General features: G+C 45.6%; 1 protein-coding gene across 1 annotated transcript; it reads right to left on the minus strand.

Annotated features, from left to right (window-relative positions):
- Positions 1-1,571: 1,571 nt before the first annotated feature.
- Positions 1,572-2,107, minus strand: LOC129148350 (60S ribosomal protein L23a-like). Its single transcript, XM_054713314.1, has one exon. It carries the CDS (start codon positions 2,105-2,107, stop codon positions 1,637-1,639), a length of 471 nt encoding a protein of 156 aa, XP_054569289.1. The 3' UTR covers positions 1,572-1,636.
- Positions 2,108-21,065: the final 18,958 nt, after the last annotated feature.

The following is a 21,065-nucleotide window of genomic DNA, read 5'->3' on the forward strand; positions in this document are numbered from 1 at the left end:
GAGACAAAAGCCCCCGGAGCAGAACAGTGTGTTCATTGTGCCGTAACTTGTGTAGAGAAAGACAATGTGTGTCTATTGGATGACTTACCAGTGTCTCCGGAGGGGACCCAGGAAATAGGAGACCCAACATCGATTGCCTTGCAGAGGGGAGCTGGGAGGCTGGGGTTGAGGGGGCTAAAGGAGGCTTTTTGCACATACCCTTTAGTATCTTTTGAATGTCAAATGATAGGGCTATATTGAATAGCTGCTCAAAAATAAATACAATTAGAAATTCTGTGGGTTCTTTTTGCCATACTGCATCTCACCCTGAAATCTAAGTTTTCTTATTTGTTAAAGGAGGAAAATGATATTTATTTCAGAGAGCGATGACCCCTGTGTTTGTTTATGGCACTTACCGCTACCCTTACCGATTTAATTTTAGGAGCCTTGACTTGGTCTGTCTGCTGCTGTATTCGAGAACTGTGAGGTCAGGTCCTGGGAGTCACTCGCTCAGCACTCTACCTCTGGGACCTGCATTTGGTGAGTGCTAAACAAAAATATTTGTGGGATAAATAAAAAAATTGAGAATACTCTGTTCATTAGAACATGTTCTTTGTGTCTTTGTTATTATTACTTATAGCATCAAATCGCAAGAGTCAGCGGTGCATATAGACTTGGATGGTCTAGGTTCAAATCTCAGCTCTGCCGCTTATTAGCTGTGTGACTGTGGGCAAGTCACTGAACCTCTCTGTGCTCCGGTTTCCTCATTAGCAAATGGGGAGCTGTGGAAGGACCTACCGCATAGGATTGCTGCAGGGATACAAAGAGCGCATACATCTTAGAACATCACCAGACACTGTCAATGCGAGGTATGATTACTTGCCATGACTTGGAGACTTTTCCCATTATAAACACTGATCTCTGGCGGAACTTCTTCCAGAATTTGGGTAGACCTTTAGAAGAGTAGGAAAACGTCTTTGCTTATTTCCTCTTTGAATTCTTCCTTTCCTGGAACATTAAGGAGGCCCTGAGGAGTCTATCTCATTTTTCAAGAGAACATCATCTCAGGGATAAAGGCTTCCTAATTTTGAGGACAGTTGGCTCCCAGGGAATCAATTGGGCAGGCGCTGTAGATGGGGATCTTTGTTTCTTTCCTTTCTTGATATCCCCAAGTCCTCGAAAGAAACCCCTCAACTCCCTGCTGGCCTTTCCTGGAAAGCCATGCCCGACTCCTTTCTCCCAAGGTGCAGCGTGGTTGGGGTTTGTTAAAGCCCTGGCGCCTGTCCAGCCTCTCCCTCCGTGGACCCGGAGGAGAGGAAGCCAGCCCGGGAGTCCCAGAGTGCAGCAGGACGCCTTGGAAACCCTCTGCTTTCTGTGTGAGCCACTGTTGAAGAGCCCTTGCTGCAAGCTTCCTGGAAATGGTGGCTTGAGTGGCCTTGATGGGGACCCACAAAGGAGGTAGACAGCTCCTTAGGAAGTGGGGCTGGGTCCCTGGGGGTCTTGGCTGAGCTGATCCAAGTGCATTGGAGAGAGGCTGTGAGGATAGTTGTCAGCATCCTTCTGCATTCTGTCGGTGTTCTTAGCCCCTTGCGTTTCTTTTCTTTTTTTTTTTTCAGTGTAAAATTTTTATATTTAGAATTAGGCAGCTGGACTCAGTTTAGATGATTCCAATTTTGTTGGCAACATCCAAAACATCATAGTCAGGAGCCAGTCGAACATATGCCTTCTTCTCGCCATCAGGCCTGATCAGGGTGTTGACCTTGGCCACATCAATGTCATAGAGCTTCTTCACAGCCTGTTTGATCTGGTGCTTGTTGGTCTTGACATCCACAATGAACACAAGTGTATTATTGTCTTCTATCTTCTTCATGGCTGACTCGGTAGTCAGGGGGAACTTGATGATGGCATAGTGGTCAAGCTTGTTTCTCCTGGGTGCGCTCTTCCGAGGATATTTAGGCTGCCTCCGGAGCCTTAGTGTCTTTGGCCGTCGGAAGGTGGGTGACGTGCGGATCTTCTTTTTTGTGTGGCTGTGGACGCCTTTCAGCACTGCTTTCTTTGCCTTCAAAGCCTTTGCTTTGGCTTTGGCTTTGGGAGGGGCAGGGGCTTCCTTCTTAGCTTTCGGCACCATCTTCGTAAAAAGGCAGCCCCTTGCGTTTCTGAGTGCTCGCCCATCTCTGCAGGTCGGGGGGATGCACCCACTGCCTGCTGCCCGCCCTCCTGAGTGCTTTCATCTCAAGGATTGCTCTGCAGTCACCATGCTTCAGGGTGATGCTGGGAAGTTCTCCTGCCGCTGGGAGCCTGGGTGCTGGTGGGAGCTGGCTCATTAGTGCCAGGCATCATGCGCAGCGTGCTGTGCGCCTTTGAAGTGTGTCCTTGAGAAGGCGCAGCTGCCTTGGGTTTGCTCACTGGACCTGACCAGGTGGCCATGGCTGACAAGCCCAGGAGCTCAGCACACCGCTGCCCGGGCTCAGAGGCCACAATGAATCTGCTTTCTTTCCAGGAATCTCAAGGCATGTTTGCTTTTCATCTTGTTTCCTGACACAGAATAACATCTTCTCCCAGGAAAATGAAACCTCAGTGTTCCCTCCCTCGCTCCGCACCCCATGCAGTGCAGCCATATGGAAACAGCAGTGAACAAAATCACCAGAGTGTTTCAAAAACTGAAGGCAGGACAGCGAGTTGGCAGCAGCCTGAAGGGGAGAGAAGAAACCCAACCTCTTCAAATCTTAGGATTTAGCATCTTATCTGCTGGATCCTGGGTGCAGGATGGAGAAAGAGCCGGAATGTCTGACGGTGACTGTTTCTCTTTGTTTTGAAGTCCCCATCCCCCAGAGGTCATGAAAAAGAAACCAGAGCTTGATCTTCCAAAAGTAGGAAAAAGCCAAAACAACCAAACAAACAAACAAACATACAAACAAAACACACACACCTCCCAGCCTCCTCTCTTTGCACTCCACCTCCTAAGACCAAAACACAAAGTCAAGGCCACAAATTGGTAGATTGCAGGCTGTATCTGGCTTGCTGTTGTGTTTTGTTTGGCTCACACAGTATTTTCTCCCCCCTTAAACTTGAGCCAACGGTTAAACAATGGGAGATTTCAAAGAGTAATCCAGAAAATCTGGAGATGCTGAGCACATACGCTGATGCAAAACCAGATGGAGCCTGGAAGTTGCAAGGGGCTCATCAGCCCTTAGCATCTCACTGCCTGTTGTCTTAGTGGGTCTCTGACCCCTGGAGGCGCCTGAGTCTGCCTCTGATGTAAAATAGCTGGCAACCATCTGCCGTTGCATTGTTTTTCTGGATTAAGCTTTCTGGAGCAATAGGGTATGGTTCTACTATTCTCAGATTCTTCTCCAGATTTGCCTCACCCTTACCCCGCCCTCCCCCCCCAACTCCTCTGACTGGTTTTATAACCCTCTTTCTGTATTTATATTAAGCCTGGAGGGTAAGCTTCCATTTGAGTCTCTCTGCCAAGACCCTGGCTTAAAGAACACTGCTATTTGACTTTAAATTATGAGGCTTTGTGAATTTATGAATGTCCTGACTCGAATGGTAGTGAGAAAGTGAGGAAGTGTGTAGATGTGTAAACTATGGCATTTTCCCTCAGTTTGTAATGGAAGTTTCAGATTTGTTCTATAGCCTTGGGCTGTGTCAGCTTAGTAGTATTTTAAAAATTTACATTTTAACTGAAGTTGACACAATATTATGTTAGTTTTGGTGTACAACATAGTGGTTAGACATTTACACCTTACAGAGGGATCGTTATGACAGTAGTTTGTTCAAGGAATTTGCCTGTTTCATCTAAGTTGTACTTTTTGGCAAAGAATTGCTCATAAAATACCTTTCACTGTCTGCAGGATCTGCAGTCGTGTCCCTCCCTCATTTTTGATACTGGAATTTGTGCCTCCTTTCTTTTGTAATGTTTCATCTAACTAGATGGTTCTTAATATAGCTGTTCTTTGGATATGTCCCTGCAGCCACACAGACTATCTGTACCAGCCTAGATTCCTCAGTGGCCTCTTTTTTTTTTTTTTTAAAGCCACCAACCACAACCTGGACCATATTGCAGACACCAGTGGGCCAGCCAGTCACTGCTCAGAGAGTGCTGTGCCCTCCTCCCCGCTGGCATGCAGCCCGGCCACATGCCTGGGGTTTCTGGTTCTCGTGAACACACAGAAGCACCTCTGTGGTTATGGGATCTGGGAACTGCAAGTTGAGGTGAGGTTCACCCTGTGGGGCGAACATTGACTAACGGGAAACAGGAGCAGGGGTGAGCTGACCAGGGCCGGGACTAGGGTGAGGTGAGGGAGGCATTGATGGCCCAAAGCAATAAGTCACCCACGCAGGCCCCGCCTGTACTCCAGCCGCCTCTCTTTTCTCACCCTTTCTCCGCCCTGGAGTTGGCAGGTTAAGCTCCGTTCTTTCCTTTTCCCATGGACTGCTTGCTCTCTGAGGGCCAGTTTCGCCCCACATGTGGAGCGAGTCCACCTGGCAGATGACCTGTGTGTCTCATTGTGGCTTGTTGTGAACTTCGTACAGCTTCCCTCCTTTCTCCAGCCCCTTCTTTTTCCTCACCCAGGGACAGCATGCCCCAAATACAGTGAAAATCCTTAATCCTTGCCTCAGGCTTTGTTCTTCTTCTTCTTCTTTTTTTTTTTAAATATATTTTATTGATTTTTTACAGAGATAAAGGGAGAGGGATAGGAGTCAGAAACACTGATGAGAGAAAAACATTGATCAGCTGCCTCCTGCACACCTCCTACTGGGGATGTGTCCGCAACCAAGGTACATGCCCCTGACTGGAATCGAACCTGGGACCCTTCAGTCCGTAGGCCGACGCTCTATCCACTGAGCCAAACCAGTTATGGCTCAGGCTTTGTTCTTTAAAGAACCTGGGCAAAGACAGCCTGAAAGTCAAGAGCAGAACGCCAGATGAATTTGACTTTTCATTTGCATTTTTACCTTTTAATGAGCTATTGTAATAGAAAACAATTACGCTTTTAAAAAATGTATTGTATTGATTTTAGAGGGGAAGGGAGAGGGAGAGAGAGAGAGAAACTTCTTCAATGATGAGAGAGAATCATTGATCGGCTGCCTCCTGCACACCCCACACTGGGGATTGAGCTCACAATCTAGGCATGTGCCCTTGACTGGAATCGAACCTGGGACCCTTCAATCTGTAGGCCGATGCTCTATCCACTGAGCCAAACCAGCTAGGGCTAATTAATGCTTTTTTTGAAAAAAAGTAGAGGCCATTAACTGGATGTTCTCAGGTAGAACTTGCAGTTTTCTTAGGTCTATTTGTCTTTTTCTTTTAAATTGAGCAACCATTGAGGCATCAGGGAATTTCATGTAAAAATCCAGATTTTTCCCTCCTTTAGGAACACTGGAAGACCTGGCCCTTTTAGATGGGGCGGCGTGCCCAGTGAGGAGCGTGCCCCTCTCTCCCCATTTGTGGAATACACCTGGCTCCCGCAGGCTTTGGAGTCGAAATCTCCAGAGTAAAGGGAAATTCAGCTAGAAGTCTTGTTGGGATAGGAATCGCTTCTCAGAGGCTTATGTCAATGGTGGCTAATGGCTTATAGATTCTGAATCATCTGGCCCAGTAGAAGTGTTCTTTGATCGATGGCAGGAGTCAGATCAAATATTATGGAGCATGTGCCAAGTCGCCTCCTGTTTATGCTGGGCACACTCACCCTGACAAAGTGACGGCCTCTTGAGAGCTCCAGAATCGTGAGGAGAGGGATCTATCAGCTTAGCATCAGTAGCACTGTGAGGAAACTTGGCAACAAAGCCTCTGAGAACTAGGATGTATATTACATATATAGTGTTTGTAATGTATATATAATACATAGTAGCATATGTTTAATATTATACTATATACTACATATTAATAGCATACACAGGGTTTGGAATGTATATATACTAACATATATAATATTATGCTATATACTACATATTAATAGTATATACTAGCATACACTATATACTACCATATGTAATATACTATACTAGTATATGAGTAGTATATACTAGCATACACTGTATACTAGCACATATATCATATTAAACCATATACTATATGTTATCTAGTATGTTCTAGAGTATAAGCTATATGTATGTTATGTATTGCATATAATACTATATATGTGTGTCAGCATATATATAGTCTGTATGTACGTGTGTATATATATATGTATGTGTGTGTGTGTGTATATATATATATATATATATATATGTGTGTGTGTGTGTATATATATATATATATATATATATTCCAAGAGGCATCAAAAAATCCATACAATACTTGTATGGATTTTTTGATGCCTCTTGGAATATAAAACACTGAGCCACTGGCTCCAGGTTGCTGGCCCTGGTTGTAAATTGCTGGCCAATAAAACGATGCTTATCTCAGGATGTGCTCTATTCTATCTCTTTATCAGGCTTTCTCATTTCCTTCCTCTTCTTGGTTTCAGACGCTAGGTCCTGGCTGTCTTCCATAAGCAACTAAGCTGAGTAGTAGGGAAACAGCATGTGGAAACTAGCAGATTATTTTGTCACTTCTTCTCAATGACTGACACCCTACCTTCTTACACTTGAATGGTACTTGAATATTTTTAAAGTGCTCTTACAGTTTTCATTTCATTAGATCCCTCTAAGAGACCTGTGTACCAAATGTGCATTATTAACCGGTACACCAAGTGTGCATTATTAACCGGTACACCAAGTGTGCATTATTAACCGGTACACCTGTATAGGATAGAGCAGACAGCACCTTGATATGAGATGCAAAGTGAGTCCCAGTGAGGCTAAGTGATTTGTCCTTTACGGGTCAGCAGGGCAGTCAAAGAGCAGGGACTCAGGCCCAGGTCTTCAGTGTTTTCCCACTCAGTTTCTCACCTGTCAAATGGGGGCATTATCTAGTTTAATTCCTCAGCCAGGACTGATGGAAGCAGTACTTTTAAAAATTATGGGATACAACCCAGTAGTGAAATCAATTGAATGGGGGCAACCAGTTTTTACAAATGAAATAGAATAGATCATATCAAAGCACACCTCATATAAGGATAAATCCTGTTTGGTAAAACTTTCTACATAAGTGTGCTGCTAATACGGTTTTCCAGGCTCTGGTTTTTCTTGGTCGGGAATAGGGTCACATCCCTTAAGATATACACTGAGTGGCCAGATTATTATGATCTCTGAACGCATAGTAATCTGGCCACTCAGTGTATATATAAATATATATATGTGAGAGGCCCGGTGCATGAATTCATGCATGAGTGGGGTCCGGCCAGCCTGGCGAGGGGGAGGGGACATGGTCGGTTGGCTGGCCTGCCTGCTGGTCGAACTCCTGGTCGAGAGGACAATTTGCATATTAGCCTTTTATTATATAGGATATACACTGAGTGGCCAGATTACTATGCGTTCAGAGATCATAATAATCTGGCCACTCAGTGTAGATTTTGGATGTTGTGAAGCCTCAGCAGGTGCTATTTGACCTGAGTTTTGAGGAGGTTATTTCAGGGACAGATTGCCGGGACGTGTTGCTCTTGCACATCTGATAGTCTAGGGCAGGAATGCACCTCACAGATCACAGGCACGCCAAGTGCCTACAATATTGGACTAAAAACAAACAAACACAAACAGAAAGACTGGGCATCTTTGCCTAGAAAGGCCAGAACCAAAAAGATCATCGGCTACTAGCTACTAGCACAATGCTAACATGATCTTAAAGAAGGAGTAACGTTTGAGTACTCTGCTCTGAGCATCTGACGAATAAATGCATGGACCTCAGGGCAAATGGGGGCAGAGCCTGTGCTGGGCAGAAACCTGGGGCAGGAAGAGGGCAGAAGCAGATATTATTCAAGGAGTAAATGTGACTTAATGGCCGAGGAGGAGGGCAAGGCCAGTCCTCAGAGGGCTGTATCATGACTCAAGGGAGCTGTTAAGGGGTGGAGGAGTGTAGGACAAGTCAGCACACAGTGACCACGAACAAAGGGAGGGAGCTGAGAAGTGAGAGTTTCTCAGCAGGCACTGCCCAGAGGGCGTCCAGGCGCTCTGCACTGAATACCTGGACAAATGGTTACAAGTGTGAAGGATTACGTAGTCGATTTACACCGGGTCACTGAGAAAACCCAATAAAACAAAAGCCAATCAATCAAAAAAGGTGGTTAATAAAACATAAATACACTTTAACATGAAGCACTCTTTCTAATTGATTGCCTGTTTGACCACCTTTTCTTGCAGATGCTCAGTGGGAGAATCGTATCCTCATAAATCGTCGTCAAAGGGAGCATATTCTTTTAAGGATGTAGACGTTTCCAACTGTGGTTTTTACTACATACGGCAGCAGTATTTCCCTCTGTTGGACCCTAGCTCTGAGGTGGCAGTGGAAGTCAATGAGAACACGTGAGAATTTGCAAACATTGGTTTTACGTAAAGATTTTCAACTGGCAACCTAAAGAACAATGATAATGGAATTGATAACAATGGTGACATGGTGATAGATTGCTTGTGTATATAAAGGCTTGTGTATATAACTATAGAGGAAAAGTCATAAAATGACTTGGGATCTATAAAGAAACAGAGGCAGGGGGTGGGGAGGCAGAGGCGGGCTAGCGAGATTGAAAGATAGAGATACAGAGAAAGAGAAGAAGGAGGAGGAGGAGGAGGAAGAAGATGAGAGGAGGGGAGGGGATGAGGGAAGGGAAGGAGGGGAGAGGAGAGGAGGAGGGGAAGAGAAGGGGAGGAGGAAAGGAGGGAAGGAGAGAATTGGGAAGACCAGAGAGAGAGAGAGTATGATTTACTTTTCCTGGTCAACCTTCTTTAGTCCTCTTGGTAACTTTTCTCCACCCAGCATTGAACCCCATAAGCAGCACTAAATATTTCTATACAGTTAAAATATGTGAATATACGTAAGTATGTGTGTAAATAATTATATGAACCATACATATGTGCATATACAGGACTCTTAACAGGAAGGACAGTGATGGCGTTCTGGTCCTGCATGCACAGGTGCCCACAACAGCCTCGCCCCCCTGTTGACTCTATGGCTGACTTCCTTTCCTGTGGCTACACTGAGCCCTCAAGATGATAATGGTGGAGCTGACCAGGAGAAGGCCATGGTCATGGTTGGACGGAGGACCATGGGGTTGGGGGATAGTGGGGATGGGAGTGTTGAATCGAAAGAAGCGGCAGGCAACAACTTGGTGATAGCTGCTATGTGACAGGAAGCTCCTGAGAGGGGCAGGATCACCAGCCCATGTGCTATAGTGGTTCCCAGGTGCACTGGGCACTAGCAGGCCACAGCCACATCCTCTCCCTCTCCCTTAGTTCTTAGAGGGACCGTAGATGGCAGTGAAGGGCAGGGCCTCTGGAAGGCACTTCGGTTGACAGCTGGTGTTAGCTCTCAGGGAGTATGCTCTTCTTAATCCTGAGTAGGAGTGAACTGTGGGGAAATCTTAGTGCCATATTTATCCCAACAGTGGGACGCTGATGAACTTGTTCATCAGCCCAGCTTCCCAGACTCCTAGAGCGGGTCTGGTTTTTACCTTCCTAGGAGCAGAGGTTCAACTCTACATTCCATCCTGCGAGTCATTCTGTATCCTTCCAACAGATTCCCATTTTGCTTAAGAGAGGTAGTTTTGGTTGCTTGCACCAAGTGTCTTAACTGGTACAGTGGTTGTGCTTAGTAATGGTTTTTTATATGAAATTGTTATCTTTGGGTTGCGTTTCAGCATGGTGTTCAAAGGCAAGGTGGCTGAACATGGAGGCAGCCGGATTCATGGTCATTGTCATTCATCCATGCCAGGCTGTTCTGACTTCTCTCAGCATTTAATGTCTCTAAAGACAATGCCACCCTCCTTTGTTTTTAAAAAATATTTTTATTGATTTCAGAGAGGAAGGAAGAGAGAGATTCTTAACCACTGAGCCACGCTGGCTGGGCAGTGCCACCCCGCTTTTAGCTAACATAGAGCCCCTGATGCATGAAAAATGCCTAAGTTAATTTTCCTAACATCTACCTTTGGCTTTCTTCGGTGGAAAAAATTGGGCATTCCTTGATGTACAATTCCTTTAGCTAAATTCAAATTTTAGCTTTGATTTTGTTTGCTTCCACCCTTTTCTGGTCAGTTTGGCTAGGTACCTCAATCACATATGGCTGGAAGCCCTCATTTGCTCGCTCAGAAGGCTTGGAACAAGGGGAGAGAAGAATGAGTCCAGGAACAGTGTGTGGCAGTTGTTAGACCTCTGAGCTGCAAGATTTCGACATTGTTCCCAGTAACAGAAATGAGGCTGAGCGGTCCAGACGGAGCAGTCTGATCCTAACCTTCTGGAGTGGGGATTAAACACTTGGGATGTAGTCTGGGTCTGGCGGCACCAGGCAAAGCGTCTTGCCTTTGATCCTGGATGATTTTGTTAGGTCCTTGCTCCTGATGATGCACCCAGGGGCAGCTGCTCAAAATAACACTGGATTCCAGAAGCCAGGAGCTGGAGAGAGGACTTGACTCAGCTCCCACCCCATTGGAGACACCCTCAGAGGCCACCGTGACTCCTCTCATCTTCATCTCCTACAGGAGGGATCAGATGAGGGGAGGGCTGACTCCTGTCCCAGAGCAGGAGGGCAGGAGGCCCCTGTCAGTCCTTGGAAGGGTCAGGCAGAAAGTGAGTACCAAGATACGTCACCAGAGAAGGATTCTGTGTGGGTGTTGGCATTTGATCACATGTAGAATTTAGGCCTATCAAAACTTTCTCCCAGACAGCGATGAATGCCAGCTAGGTATATGGCTACTTAGTTGTACTGTCTCCCGTTGTTCTGTGTAATTTTCTATATTACTCACAAGATTATTAAAATTTGAAGGCAGAAGTCTTTTTTTTTCCCTTTCTTTTTTTCTTTTCTTTAAGGCAGTAGTCTTGTAGTGACTCTTAATGTCTTCCAGCATGTTAGAATATGCTAGATAAAGATGTGTACATGATCGGCTGGGCTTTTTATTTTATTTTTTTTTTTTTTGAGCGAGAGGAAGGGAGGGGGAGAGACAGAGAGAGAAACATCGAGGTGAGAGAGGCACATCAATTGATTGCCTCCCACACGCACCCCAGTCCTGTAACCTAGGTGCATGCCATTGACCAGAATTGAAGCTGGACCCTTCCGTCCACAGGCTGACGCTCTATCCACCAGGCTAAACGGGCTGGCTGGGCTCTTTTATATTCAGATGATGAAACGTCCTTCCCTCTGCTCACCGCTGACCTTCAGTTCGGCCTGTTGGAGCCAGGCTGCAGCCAGGAATACTGCTAATGGACCGCTTTTCACTCCAACAGCTCAGATGAGATGGACCAAGAGCACTTAGCTGTTATAAACCAACGTTGAATTTGGCTTCCTTTCACCTCCAGCCACCGAGCAGCTGTCAGGCGCCACTGACTGCAAGTCAATTGCTGGGCCTCGAATTTATTGGGTGAGTCATTGGCAACCTCTGAATGTTTCCCAGTGAGCCAGTCACCCAGAACGGGATTTTGAATTAAAAGTTCATGTATTGCTTGGAAAGATGATGGCAGTTGTGGCCATAGAGGCAGAGAGGGGGGCAGTGGTAGAGGTTGGCTTCTGCCCGTGGCGGTAGTGGCGGGGCAGGAAATGGAACTCTTTCCAGCTGGGTGGGAGAGCAAAGCTCAGAACATAAATATTTCACTTTGATGCTCATCTGAGGCCAGGCTGCAAGGAGCTGTCTTCATTGTGGGGGTGAGCTAGCAGGTGGTATGCTTTTTCATGTTGATATGTTCAATTTATTTTTATTATTACAATTTTTTAAAAATATATTTTTATTGATTTCAGAGAGGAAGGGAGAGGGTGAGAGTGATAGAAACATAAATCATGAGAGAGAATCATCGATTGGCTGCCTCCTGCATGCCCCCTACTGGGGCTTGAGCCAGCAACCCAGGTATGTACCCTTGACCAGAATCAAATGTGGGACCTTTCAGTCCACAGGCCGACGCTCTATCCACTGAGGCAAACTGGCTAGGGCGATATGTTCAATTTAGAAGAAGGGAGATGGAAACAAACTCACAATGCCACCTTGAAGAGTTGTGGGCTGGTGGCAGATCCCAGCCCTCCAGAAATCAGCCTTACAATGTACTCTGTTGGCCCCATTGCTTTAGGGCTCTGTGCTAAGGTAATAAAAATTTCTCCCAGAATTCAGAAATTTCACTCAGTACAGATTCATTTCTTAAGAATTGCCCTCTCTGAATAGTCTCTGCTGAGGAGACAGGAGGATAAAGTGATCAGTTCTTAGGATCTTAAAGTGAATTAACTTATGAGATCACTTTTATTTCTGTTTTTGTAAAAAAATATTTTTATTGATTCCAGAGAGGAAGGGAGAGGGAGAGAGAGAGAGAAGCATCAATGAGAGAGAATCATTGATTGGCTGCCTTCTGGGGATTGAGCCCATAACCCGGGCATGTGTCCTGACCGGGAATCAAACCATGGCCTCCTTGTTCATAGGTTGATGCTCAACCCCTGGGCCACACGCCCAGAGTCCTCAGTCCCTAACACCCTGAGCTGCTGAACCAGTGTCAGCTATCCAGCTATCACCCACCTCCGGATTCTTCTTTACATGAGAAAAATGAAACCTTATGTGTTGTCTGCAGTTGAAAATAATATGTATCTTCATGTCGTTCCTCTTACAATTTACTGCTACAAAACTGTTGCCAACTGTGCTAAGACAGGACCCACAAACTGCATGTATTTCTGTCGTTAATTGAACTCCAGTGGCTATTGGCTGGTCACTTGGAGTGTTTTGCTTCTACTGCCTTGTGCCATGGGAGGACTCCGTTTCCCGCTGTGGTCTCTCTATTTGGACTTCAAAAATCCGTATACGTGCACTGCCTTTATGTCATGAAACACAACCCTGGGCGTTCCAATCTTGCAGTAGGTCTCTTATATTTTATTGATTTTTTTTTACAGAGAGGAAGGGAGAGGAATAGAGAGTTAGAAACATCGATGAGAGAGAAACATCGACCAGCTGCCTCCTGCACGCCCCCCACCGGGGATGTGCCCGCAACCAAGGTACATGCTCTTGACCAGAATCGAACCTGGGACCTTTCAGTCCACAGACCGACGCTCTATCCACTGAGCCACACCGGTTAGGGCGCAGTAGGTCTCTTATAAAGGTGTGACCAGAGAATGTACACTCGTCATACTTTAGATGACCAGGAAACGGAAAACACAAACAAAATGATTCTCCTGCAGAACTCCTGGATCTCCAGGGAGATGTGTGTGGAGCCCAGTTTGAGAAACACTGGCTGGAAAATACAACCATCTGTCCCTTTAGGAAGACACAGCTGAAGCGGCCTCTTTTTCATTTCTTCAGATTCCCGAGGGAATATCAGGCTGTGAAGATCCTGGAGGGAAGGGAGCAGCAGGGGCCTGGGTAAGGGCTTTGGGAAGGATGGTACCAACCTGGAGCGGTTGGAGTTCTCCAGTTGTTTCCCTGAAGACAAAGGGAGGGAGGGGGGCAAAGGGAATTGATGTTGACAGGAGCTAAGTTAGGGATGTTGGGAAGGACCCAGTGCAGCAATTAAGAGCTGAAGAGCAGCTAGCCCAGTGCCCTGAGGCAGAGGTTCTCACCCCCAGTTGCCTATGAGAATCACCAGGGGAGCCCTTTAAGGAGCTGATGCAGGACCATCTCTGGAGGTTTGGATTAATGGGTCGGGGATGGGGTATCAGTCTTCGTAAAAGTCTCCTTGGGGAGTCTAATGTGTAGCTGCTGTTTTAGGGGAAGCTTTCTCTCTGGTGTAAGGCCACCTGTATTAATTTATTTCATGGGGGAAGGGACCCGATCCCTACTGAATGCACTGTGCTGACTCTTTAATAATAACAAATAATATTAGCATCTAACATTTATTGACAGCTTATTATATGCCAGGTGTTGTGTTAACTACTTCACACTCATTTAATGTTCTCTATGAAGTGGATATTATCATCTCCATTTTATAAATGAGTAAATAGAGGCTCTTCGAGGCCAAGAAATTTGCCTGAAATCATTCAGGGACAAACAAATAAATATGTAAATGAAAGTAATAACTCGCCCAAGGTCATGCAGGAGGGGGAACAGGATTTGAACCGTGGCCTTTAGCTCTTTCGCTAAGAGCTAAATTAATTGCTATCTCAATGAACACATTTAGCAAATACTTTTGAAAATGGACATATATGTCCCTGACATTAGGTTAGCTGTTGGGAATGTGAACATGAGCAAGGCAAAATTTCTTCTCTCCAGTCTGGTCAGAAAGACAGTTAATTCCAAATGTGAGCAATGCCATTAGGTGACCAAACGCCCCTGGTGCCCAGGACTCTGTGGTTTTAGGAGTCAAAGTCATCCCTCATTCTGGGCAACTTTCAGTTCTTGGCGACATACCAAGTTGAGGGGATTTTGTTAAGTGATGAGAGACCAGAATGGGAAGTATCCAGTAGAGGATTGGAGGTACAGCAGAAAGTGGAGGCGATTCATGGGACAAAAGCCTTAGAGGAGACAGAGGACCGATCCAGACTAAGGAGCAGGGCATGGTCTTGAATGGGAGGAACATCCCTGAGATGGAAGCAGAGCAAGGAGAGAGGAAGAGGACTAGGGAGGGATGTGGAGATTCGAGGGTCTGGGGAGGGGCTAGGCTAGGAGGCAGCCACAGAGGCGCACAGGTTTGGAACTCACACTGGGGGCAGGAGAGAAGGTGCCACCTGGGGCCATCTCAGACCTTCTTCCTGTGTCTCCGTCCTTCAAAAGCTCTGCCTGGGCCCAGCCACGTGTGGCTCAGCGCTTGAGCATCAACCCAGGAACCAAGAGGTCACGGTTGTGGGCTCGATCCCTGTGGGGTGGGGTGGGGCGGGCATATGGGAGGCAGCCAATCGATTATTCTCTCTCATCATTGCTCTTTCTCTCTCTCTCTCCCTCTCCCTTCCTCTCTGAAATCAATAAAATACATTAAAAAAACAAAAAAGACAAAAAGCTCTGCCTGGGAATTTAAGCAGGAATTTGTGCAAATGCAAAACCTAACTCAGGCCTTCTCTGAAGCTGGTGACACCCACCGTGGGAGTCACAGCGGGACAGGCATGGAGGGGGAGCCTCTGGACATGGGGTGACTCCTCTTGGAACTGCAGGCCCCGATGGAAACACTCAGACGACAGCTGGTGTGTTCTCATCAGGCAGGCTGGAGTGGGCCTCACGGCGGCTATCACTGTACAGACAGCCCTGGAGGGTGAGCTGCCCCCATCCTCACCCTCAGCCTTGCTAGAGAAAGAAGTCTGTACCCCTTTAGTTCTGCCCAGCTGGTCTTTGCCTCTCAAAATCTTCATTTTGAGAAGAAAAAGAATGAATGTGACTTTGATGTGTATTAGACAAAAAGGAACTCAACAGATGGGCCAGCCTTCGCTCAGAGGTTGGGGCCCTCCTCCCATGATGCACTTGAGGACTTTGTGTCCTATTAAAAGCCCGTAAAACTTGCTCTGTGGGTGGCACCCTTTGCTGCAGTGTGATTGGCTGGGAGGGTTCCATCAGCCACTATTATGTCATCCCTCGTTGTTGGCGGGCTCTCCTAGGGGACACTTGAGAAACTTTGATAGAAATATTTCTCTCTGGCAACAGCCCGCTGTTTCCATGGTTGGACAATGTTAAGCAGATGTGAAGGAGGCCAGCGAAGGAGAGGCCTGTCCCGGGGAGAGAAGGCCCGTCACTCACTCACGTCCCACCCTGCGCAGGTCAGATAACCTCACGAGGCCTCTCTTTTCCCTAATTGTTGATCCGGAACAAAATCCTGAGCCCCAGTTACCTTCCGGTGTTGGGAGAATGAGTGTTAAAGAAATTGGCAAAATTTTTAGTTCTTTTGGTGATTGTCAAGTCTTTTGGAGGATATATTTCAGCAACAAATGAATAAACAAAGCAGCACTTAAATGTAATGATGTTATTGTTGCTCAGGTCGAATAAACTATTGTTTGTCATTCTTAGAGATCCACTAATGTAAATAGTCCTCCCATCTCATATTGGCAGAACATTTTTAATCAAATTTTTCGAAAAGGTAATAAACTCACATGGTTCAGTATTCCAAATAAAGCCCGGCCGGTCTGGCTCAGTGGTTGAGCATTGACCCATGAACCAAGAGGTCCCAGGTTTGATTCCCAGTCGGGACACATGCCCAGGTTGTGAGCTTGATCCCCAGTAGGGGGCGTGCAGGAGGCAGCTGATCAATGTTTCTCTCCCATTGATGTTTCCATCTCTCTCTCTCTCCTTTCCTCTCTCTCTAAAAAATTAATAACATCATATTTTTTATAAATTCCAAATATGTGAAAGGGTATAGTCATTATCTTGTGCCCCTGCCCCGTCCCAGAGTGCCTCCCCATAGGTATGATGACCAATGGTCCTGGTTTTCCTGGGGCTTTCTGGTTTAGCACTGAACTTCCCATGTCCTGGGAGGAACCTTAGTCCCTGGCAGACTGGTTGGTTCCCCTGTATGTGGAACCAAAATTAGGAGTTTGCTGTGCGTCCTTTTGCAGACAAACTGACAAGAGCAATCAGACTATCTTAGAAATCATCACAGGTGATGAAATGAAGATTTCAAAAAAAAATAGCACATGATATTGGGGGGACTGGGGACCCATAATAACACCGAGGCCCAAATCTTATTGTTTAACAATTGTTTTTAAGCCCTCCCAGCTCTGGAATTGCTGTCCTCCTGTCAAAGAAGTCTCCCTGTCAGGCTTGGGGAAGTCACATCAATGTCAACAATGTGGCCCTGTTTCCCACAGCGGCTGATCAGGCTCCATTATCCTTTTGTTTACACTTTATTTTTTGTAGAGTTAAAATAAGCGTTTGTGTACCGGGGGCTTGGACTTTGTAAATACGCGTACTTGCCAAGCCATCTTTTAGAGTTCCCTGTGTGAACGTAACTGATCTGGGAAAGCCCAGTTTCAGAGAAAGCATAACGCGGCCCTTTATCAAGTGTGAACTGAGAACGACACTGGGAGGCCCTCCCCAGGCTAAAAATAGACCCAGAACTCGGTGTGTTTCAGCTCTGGGACTTGCACAAATCGCCTGGCAAACCGGCACATTATTATTTTATGAATCAGCACCAACGTTCCTTTTAAATGTTCTAGCTTCAGGCTGTTTTACTTCTGTGCAAAGAAAGATGAATTATTTATAAAAATAGGCATGAATATCATATGACAGTACCCTCATTTCCAGCGGGGAATAAAATGAGCTGCAGCTGGTACTCTGTCAGCTCCCCAGGAGAGCTGATGGGAGCAAGCTGAGGATGGGGCTGCATCCTTTGGAAGGGGCTGATGCTAAGATGCAGGATGTTCTCTTCAGAGGATGCTCAGTCTCCCCTCTCACTCATGTTCTCTGACTCCCTTATCTTCCCTCCTTCCTTCCCTCTTTCACCCTCCCTCCCTCCCTCCATCACTGAGCCACACTGGCTTGGCTAAAGTAGTCATTTCTTTTTTTTTTTTAATTTCTTTATTGATTAAGGTGTCACATATTTGTCCTCATCCCCCCATTCCCATCCCACACCCCTCCCCACGGATGCCCCAACCCCCTGTTGAACTTAACCATTGGATAGGCTCATATGCATGCACACAAGTCCTTTGGTTGATCTCTCCCCCCTCCTCCCAACCTCCCCTATCCTCCCTCTGAGGCCCGATAGTCCGATCGATGCCTCCTTGTTTCTGGTTCTGTTCTTGTTCCTCAGTCTATGTTGTTCATCATTTCCCCTAGATGAGCGAGATCATGTGTCACTAGAGATATAAGAACTGAATGTTAGACGAGCAATAATAGTTATGCGGACAGGCAAATGAATCAGTCTGTAGTGAGTTTCTTTCTGGACCAACAGTTCTTTTGAGACCCAATTTCAATGTTAAAGTAGTCATTTCTTAAACATTAGTTGCAATGTGAAATCTGGAACCATACCAATTAACTTTTGTACTCTGTTCCATCTAAATCCATTGGTTTTTCTTGCATTTTGAATGGATCTTTTATCCATACCAGATTTTGTAACATTGCGCACTGGCCATTTGGGGACATGGGTGTGCTGACTGACGTAGCTCTTCCAAATTCATTATCCAGTATCCAAACCCTACACTTTTTAGTATCACCACCAAGCTCATCAGAAAAGTCTTGAAGTATGAGCAGCAGGGCAGCTCATGGCAGAAAGCATCTAAATGGACAAGTTGTCTAAAAATTCAAAATTTCACTTGCAGGTTTGGATTGTCATCATTGGCTACAATACTGTTAGCTGTCATTTCTGAAGTGACAGGCTCACCTTGTTCATGTTTGAGAAAAGGCCTCCCGAAAGCCAGGTCTGAAGTTGAAAAAACTTCAGATTAAAAATGGTGTTCCTGAAAAATGTGGGAAGTTCAGCTTTCCCAGGTGCTTTTTCTTGAGACAATCATCGTGCTTCAGCGTGCAGCAGACGTGATTTATTCATACTTACCATTTCATCACATAAAATATTAACGTGATCTGCTCTCAAGGGTCAAGATTTAAATAATGTCATGGATAGATCAGTGACATTCTAAAGTGAAACTGGCTTTCTTTTTCCCTGTAGCGCATGGTTGTGAAGAACCCAATTACTATGAGTCTAGCTTATCTTGATTTATGCTAGGGTACCATCAGGTTTTATCACCATTGCGTTTGCACCATCCGTGCACATGTTAAATCAGTGAAAATGCCAAATAACATCTTAGTGTAATTACGGAACTAGTTTGGAGTTAGCGGGTTTCCGGAAAGTGGCTCAGGCACTCCAGGAGTCCACAGGCCACGTTTTCAGAACTGCCAGTTGATTTTAGCAGCAGCCCAACATGCTTCAATAAATTCCCCTTTTCTGAAATCAGCCAGAGTGGGTTTCTGTTGCCTGTCATCATTGTTCCATGTTTAAAAAGGTCATGTTTATGGTTGGTTGAATCAAAATGTCTAAGGAACTCTAAAGGGCATTTTGTAAGTAAGTCCTTTGTTGTGATGATTTGAAGATCGGATAATCAGGAAGAATGAAAGATTCTATTTTTATTTTTAAAAAAATACTCATCCAAGGATCTTTTCCCATTGATTTTTAGAGAGAGTGGAAGGGAGGGGGAGAGACACAGAGAGAGACATCCAATTGGTTGCTTCATTCATGGGCTCAGACTAGGGCTGGGGATCAGCCTGCAACTGAGGTACATGCCCTGTATCAGAATCAAACCCGCAACCCTTCAGTCAGGACTGATGCTCTATCTACTGAGCCAAACCGGCTAGGGTGAAAGATTCTAAAATTTCACTTTTCTAAAAAAATCCAACCTTTATGCTTTCTGTATTCGTGGTGTTAAGTCTGTTATATAGTCAAACAAATCTATGCCGATCCTTGAATTGTGGCAAAAGAAGGGTTAGCGTACTAACTCATATTTTCTCTCTTCTTATGGCTGCTTCCAGTGACCTTTTTGAGCTAAATGTGACTCCTCATTTTAGACATAAAAAAACACAACTTGAATTTGGTGGTTAAGTCCTTGGCCAAGGCCACTCAGTCAGTGCTCAAACCTCTCTCTCATCTTGACTGAGAGGCTCTCAAACCCAGTACCTCTTTGCTCTACCACATAAGAATTTCTGATAAGGACAAACACATGAACCTCTGATGGGAGGTTTATGCCTTAGAGGCCAGTGCTGCAAAATCATGGACATCTGAGATGGTTCATTAGGAATTTATTTTGTAAATTATATCATGATGACAGAAAAAGCTGGCTCTATACCAAAGCGACATTGTTGACATGCCAGGAAGTGGTATTTTCGAGTTGGAAGAGACTTGAATCATGTGACTTGTCCAAATTTCTCACCACCAGAGCATGCTCAAATAAGCAATGTGCATTTTAGGTAGCACTTCCTGGGTGATGACTTCTGATAACCTGATTATTGTTCATTTCATGAAATAAAAATGTAGTACCTATAGTGGTCACCACCTACTTAGCTGCTGGAAGAATCCCCTCTTCCTGATAGTCACAGCTTTGTCAATTCCCTCTCCTGAGTGTGGACAAGATCTATGACTTGTCTCTAACCAAGAGAATATACAGGGTGTCCCCCCAAAATGTATACACACTTTGAATAATTATTAACTTCAATGGATTAAATCTGAAAAGAAAGAAATACCAATTGAGCTATCAGCGGTTAAAAGTGTGTATACATTTTTTTGGGGACACCCTATATATAGCAAAGGTGTTGGGATGTCATGTCTGTGATTGGGTTTCATAAGATAAGGACTTCTTTCTTGCTAGCTGACTCTCTTTTACCTTATAGATTTTCCCCTTTTGATGAGGCAAGCTGCCATGTCAGAAAAACCCACATGGTAAGGACCTATGGCCAATAGCCTGTGGGCAGCCGAGTCTGGCCATCAGCCACTGATTGGGCATGGAAGCAGGCCCTTCCCCATTCGAGTATTCAGGTGAGACCTCAGCCCCAGCTGGCACCTTGATTGCACCCGTGTGAGAGTCCCTGAAGCAGAGGGCCAGCTAAGCTATGGTCAGGTTCCCGACCCACACCAACTGTGAGATAATGTATGTGTGCTGTTTTAAGCTGTGAAGTTGTGGGGTAATTTGTTACGCGTTGTAGCTAACCAATACACTCTACAATCTTTATTATCTGCCTTTTTCTTGAGCAGATCCAGGAGTGAGCTGTTTAAGGTCAGTGAGTCCTTGTCATGTGTGTTTATCTGCTTACCCACTCCACCATTGGAGGGTCCCATCAGAAGCCAGTGAAAGGTGGAACCTGCCGCCCTCAGTGTGCATAGAAAGTGCTCCAGGAAAGCACTCTGTTCGCCCTCAGATCCCACCTTGGGCCTCACACTAGAACCTTCACTTACCATTTAGCTTGCACAGGAGTCAGCCAAGCAGTTACTCCCTGGGGTCTGAAACTTCAGCCTGGGTGGGAGACTAGTCATCGCCCCAGCTGCTGTCCACAGCGAAGTTATGAATGCCGAAATGCACAGCCCAGCCCAGTTCATAAGCAGAGGTGCAAAATGCCTGAAGCCATGAGATGAAGAACTTTTTAAAAAAATATATTTTATTGATTTTTTACAGAGAGGAAGAGAGAGGGATA

The sequence above is a fragment of the Eptesicus fuscus genome, chromosome 25, assembly GCF_027574615.1.
Source record: "Eptesicus fuscus isolate TK198812 chromosome 25, DD_ASM_mEF_20220401, whole genome shotgun sequence".
Classification (NCBI taxonomy): domain Eukaryota; kingdom Metazoa; phylum Chordata; class Mammalia; order Chiroptera; family Vespertilionidae; genus Eptesicus; species Eptesicus fuscus.